The 5000-nt window shown below is 41.1% G+C and overlaps 1 protein-coding gene across 1 annotated transcript in view; it reads right to left on the bottom strand.

Annotated features, from left to right (window-relative positions):
- LOC141627533 (uncharacterized) overlaps positions 1-4640 on the bottom strand; it is a 5177-nt gene extending 537 nt beyond the window's left edge. Inside the window, exons 1-3 of the mRNA XM_074440775.1 lie at positions 4508-4640; positions 4097-4179; positions 1-387 (exon numbers count right to left, since the gene is read on the bottom strand). The exon at positions 1-387 is cut by the window's left edge and continues 537 nt beyond it. Of these exons, the coding sequence (XP_074296876.1) occupies positions 1-387; positions 4097-4179; positions 4508-4640 (603 nt within the window). The remainder of the gene's footprint in view (positions 388-4096; positions 4180-4507) is intronic.
- Positions 4641-5000: the final 360 nt, after the last annotated feature.

The raw sequence follows: 5000 nt of genomic DNA, 5'->3' as shown, positions 1-5000 counted from the left end.
GAACTGACCCTTGATAATGCAGGTGGAGAGCATAGCCTGAACTGCCTGAACAGTGCCTAGCTGCTTAATGCAGGCATCTCTAAGGAGAAGAACTCCTCTAAGACTTTCAGAAAAACAGTCCCTAACAGCAAGGTCCCAGATAGAACATTCAGTTAAGAAATACTTTGTAACCCAGGAAATCCAAATTGCTCCAGTCTCTCTATCCAAATGCCAAAGCCATTTCAGCAGAGCAGCTTTGTTCCAAGTGCAAACATCCTTAACCTGAAAACCCCCTTCCTCCCAGGGTGCACAAATGCTCTGCCAGGCTTTAAAGATGTGCTTCTTCTTGCTGCCATTTCTTCCCCAAAAAATATCCCTGCTTAGTTTGGAGATAAGAAGGCAAATCTGCTGTGGCAGTAATAAGCCAGTGCACCAGAAGTTGTTGAGACCAAAAACTATGGAGTTCAGGACTTGAATTACTATTATTATTATTATTATTATTATTATTATTATTATTATTATTATTATTATTATTATTATTATTATTATTATTATTATTATTATTATTATTGTTGTTGTTATTATTATTGTTATTATTGTTGTTGTTATTGTTGTTCTTGTTGTTGTTAGTTATTGTTGTTCTTGTTGTTGTTATTGTGGTTGTTAGTTATTGTTGTTCTTTTTCTTGTTGTTGTTATTATTATTGTTATCATTATTATTATTATTGTTATTATTGTTGTTATTATTGTCGTTGTTATTGTTAGTGTTGTTGTTATTGTTGTTGTTGTTGTTGTTGTTGTTATTATTATTATTATTATTATTATTATTATTATTATTATTATTATTATTATTATTATTATTATTATTATTATTATTATTATTATTATTATTATTATTATTATTATTATTATTATTATTGTTGTTGTTGTTGTTGTTGTTGTTGTTCTTATTGTTGTTGTTATTGTTGTTCATGTTGCTGTTGTTATTGTTGTTATTATTATTATTTTTATTATTATTGCTACTGTTGTTGTTGTTAATATTATTATCATTATTATTATTATTATTATTATTATTATTATTATTATTATTATTGTTATTATTACTATTGTTGTTATTATTGTTATTGTTGTTATTGTTATTATTGTTATTATTATTATTGTTATTATTATTATTATTATTTTTATTATTATTATTGTTATTATTATTATTTTTATTATTATTATTATTATTATTATTATTGTTATTGTTATTGTTATTATTTTTGTTATTATTGTTGTTGTTATTATTGTTATTGTTGTTGTTTGTTATTGTTGTTCTTGTTGTTGTTATTGTTGTTGTTAGTTATTGTTGTTCTTCTTCTTCATGTTGTTATTATTATTATTATTTTATTATTATTATTATTATTATTATTATTATTATTATTATTATTATTATTATTATTATTATTATTATTATTATTTTTATTGTTATTGTTATTATTATTGTTATTATTGTTGCTGTTATTGTTGTTATTGTTGTTCTTGTTGTTGTTAGTTATTGTTGTTCTTGATGTTGTTATTGTGGTTGTTAGTTATTGTTGTTCTTTTTCTTGTTGTTGTTATTATTATTGTTATCATTATTATTATTATTATTATTGTTGTTGTTGTTGTTATTATTGTCGTTGTTATTGTTAGTGTTGTTGTTATTGTTGTTGTTGTTATTATTATTATTATTATTATTATTTTTATTTATTTTTTTTATTTTAAAGGGATGCGCGCAGCTTTCATTAAAATTAAAATAAAAGTTTACATGAAATTGGTGGGGAGCCGAGAGACAATCTGGGCTCCCACACCCTTAGCAATAGCAAAGCTAAGTCTAGTAAAAATGTAAGCGGCCACCCGAGCCCCGCATCCCGAGATACTGAGGAATTTCTCGGATCCGCTTGAGCAAGGCAACAAAGATCCAACCAGACTCCCAAGTGAAGAGAAAGAGAAAGGTAGGAAACCATAACCCGCTATCGCGCACAAATCCCCATACTTAGCACATTTGAGCAAAGATCGGCGACCACCCGCTCGGCACAAAATCGCCAACCCGGTTTGATTCAAAGGTGAAGAAACCGTCAGTCGACGCACACATCACGCCCCCCTGTCCCAAGAATAAAACAATAAATCCAGGAGAGAAGAGAGCCACCATGCCCATCAACCAAACCGATATCAACCTCCTTCCATGATAATACGGATCTATAGCGGATGTCGAAAAGAGTGTCCCTGACAAGGTTATGCCGATGTTTAACGCCCACGGTACCAAGATCAAGAAACAGCGTGGTCCCCAAAAACATCCCCAAAGACAAAAACCCGAGAGCAAGCGGGACGGGGCCTAGATACCGTGAATAACGGAACACCCAGACGATACCCCAAAACACTACGGTAAGTCCTCCGTTCATAGTCCGCCCCAACCCCGAGATAGGAACCGCACGTAACCAATCGAGGAGTGAGAACCGTCGAGAGGCGCCATAAAGCAAGCTGGCGTGGTGTCAAAGAGAAAACGGACTACGAGGCGCAAGAAGAACCGTCGTGAAATAAATGTCCGCCAATTTCTTCATAAGTTTGGGGGCAGCAATTTCACTAGGGTGACCTAAAATACCAGAACCTCGTAGTCGCAGTAAACACTGCGCGGCATCATCAAAAGCGGGGCCGGCAGTTACAATACCGGAAGGGCGAGGAGCTTAGCTCGCAAACCCAGACGCAGCGGGGACGCAATAAAAGCATAAAATATAACATCTCCGCCGCATAGACACCAAGACCACCAAGATGAAAAGGGAATGTAGCAAGGCGCCACCGCTAATCCCAAAACCCGGCCCCGACGCGGTGACAATACGTTCCAAGCTAGAACGAAGAGCGGCATCAAAAGGAAGATGGACAGACCCAAAAACACTAGGGGAGCAAGTACGAAGGGAGAAGTAGAGCTTAGAAATACCAGTACAAGCTCGAAGAAGAAGCAACTCACATTGCGGGTCCTCAATCCTCGCAACCAAGTCCATTAGCTCAATAGTCTTAGTTACTCTCATCGCCACAATCTCACTGCTAAAACCAGGACAAGTACTGACAGGTCCTCCCAAAACTGTAACACCGCGCAAAGGCCGAGAAATAGAAGTGGGGAAAACCCCAGGAAGCCGACTCCGTGGATCCTCAACAGGCCAAAAGACCTTCGTCTTGGAGACATTAAGATGTAATCCAAAACGAGGGCAATCCAACATAATCAAGTCCAAAACATTCCCCACCTCCAAAGTATCACCCACGATGGTGCCATCATCTAAATACCAAGCCTGCAAAGTGAGGTCAAAAGTGTCCCGGATCTTGCAAACCAAGGGATGCAAAACCAACGCGAAAAGCAAAGGCCCCAACGGATCACCCTGCTGAACACCCTGACAAGACCACAAGCAGTGCTCCCCATAAAAAAGGCGGGCCGGGCTGGAATAACAAAACTCCACCCAACGGGAGAGAGCCGGGCAACGACGGCGGACCTCCTGAAGCATGGTCGAACGGTCAACAAGGTTGAACGCGTGCGAAATCAACCGGCGGCATAGAAAACCCCTCCCGAGTCCCCGAGCCTCAATGAGCCGGTTCAAGGCATGCAAGATAGCCTCTCCTCCACCGGACACACCCACCCCGAACTGAAGCCCATCAAAATAAGAAGATAAAGACGGACCAACCATAGAAGCACCAACCTTAGAGACAAGCCGTCTCCGGACCGTACAACAAGAATAGGACGAACCCCCACCCGGTTTAACGAGTGGTGTGAGAGGGGCGCGGCAATGTACTCACCCGGAGGAAGAGGACAGGCCCTCAAGAAAGAGATTAACCACCCTAGTAATAGAAGTGATCAAATCATCAGAGATAGCCACAGCAGCGCCACTCAAACAGTCCATAAGGTGTTGGGCACGAAAACCATCCCTCCCACGGGAAGTACCACGTGGGAAGCTCTGAATCATATCCAAGACCACAGCCGAAGAGGCAACCAGAGGATGATGATCCCCAGACAGAGGAGGCAATGAAGGAGGCGGGGCGACAGGATGCTTCTCACGCAGGGCCACAAGAGTGGCATCGGAGTAGGGGGCAACACCAGAGGAAGAAAGCACTCGGACAGCAACAGTATAGTGGCCATCACAAATCTTCCGCTGACATTGTCGGAGGTTAAGCTCACTCAGATCCAGATCCACATCTACAGAAAAAGAAGAAGGACCCTCATCAAAACACTCCTGTAACAGCTGCAAACCACCCCCCCCCCCCAGGCGTCCCCCAAGTAAGGATAGCCCTGGCAATACTCTCCTCCTGTTGCTGACGCCGAATAGCAGACCGACACTCATGATTACTCCGAGGAGCGAAAACCCGAAGCAAACAAAGCGGTAGAACTAGTAAACGAACCCAGCGGGAGAGATCACTAGGGGCATCAAACACCGCATCTAAGGCCCCTTTCAAAGCCCTAGCAAACCCAAGACGGCATTTAGGAGGAATGGATTTCACTGTGCGAAGGCCTGAAGACAACAAACGATCCAGCGAAGATATAGACCACTGAGCGAGCTCGACACTACCATCGGAAGAAACCGAAGTAGAAGGAGCCGTAGGTCTCGGAATCCCATAAATATGGAAGGTATAAAGGCCATCAACACACGCGGGATACATCACTATATCACCCCGACTATGCCGACATCTAGCACGAATGGTACGGGTCATAAAACACACCCCACACAACCAGAGGCCCATCTGTCTCAAAGTACTCTCGGCATTGGAATAAACAGTCAAACTATCAGTAAGAGTCTGACGCGTAAGGTCCAACGCACCATCATGACAATGCCGTTCCTGTAAATGTTTCTGCCAAGCCGCCTTAGTCAGGCCCTTACCAAAACCATCCCGACAAGCATGAAGACTCGAAAAAGGACAATGGTACCGCACAAGCTCAGGCATGAAAGAACACACCACCAACCTGCACAGAAAACTATAGAGCCACCAACAAACACCACCTGAGCATAAACCACCACGCAC

This window comes from Silene latifolia, chromosome Y (assembly GCF_048544455.1).
Source record: "Silene latifolia isolate original U9 population chromosome Y, ASM4854445v1, whole genome shotgun sequence".
NCBI lineage: Eukaryota > Viridiplantae > Streptophyta > Magnoliopsida > Caryophyllales > Caryophyllaceae > Silene > Silene latifolia.
This window is presented reverse-complemented; position numbering and strand designations above follow the sequence as displayed.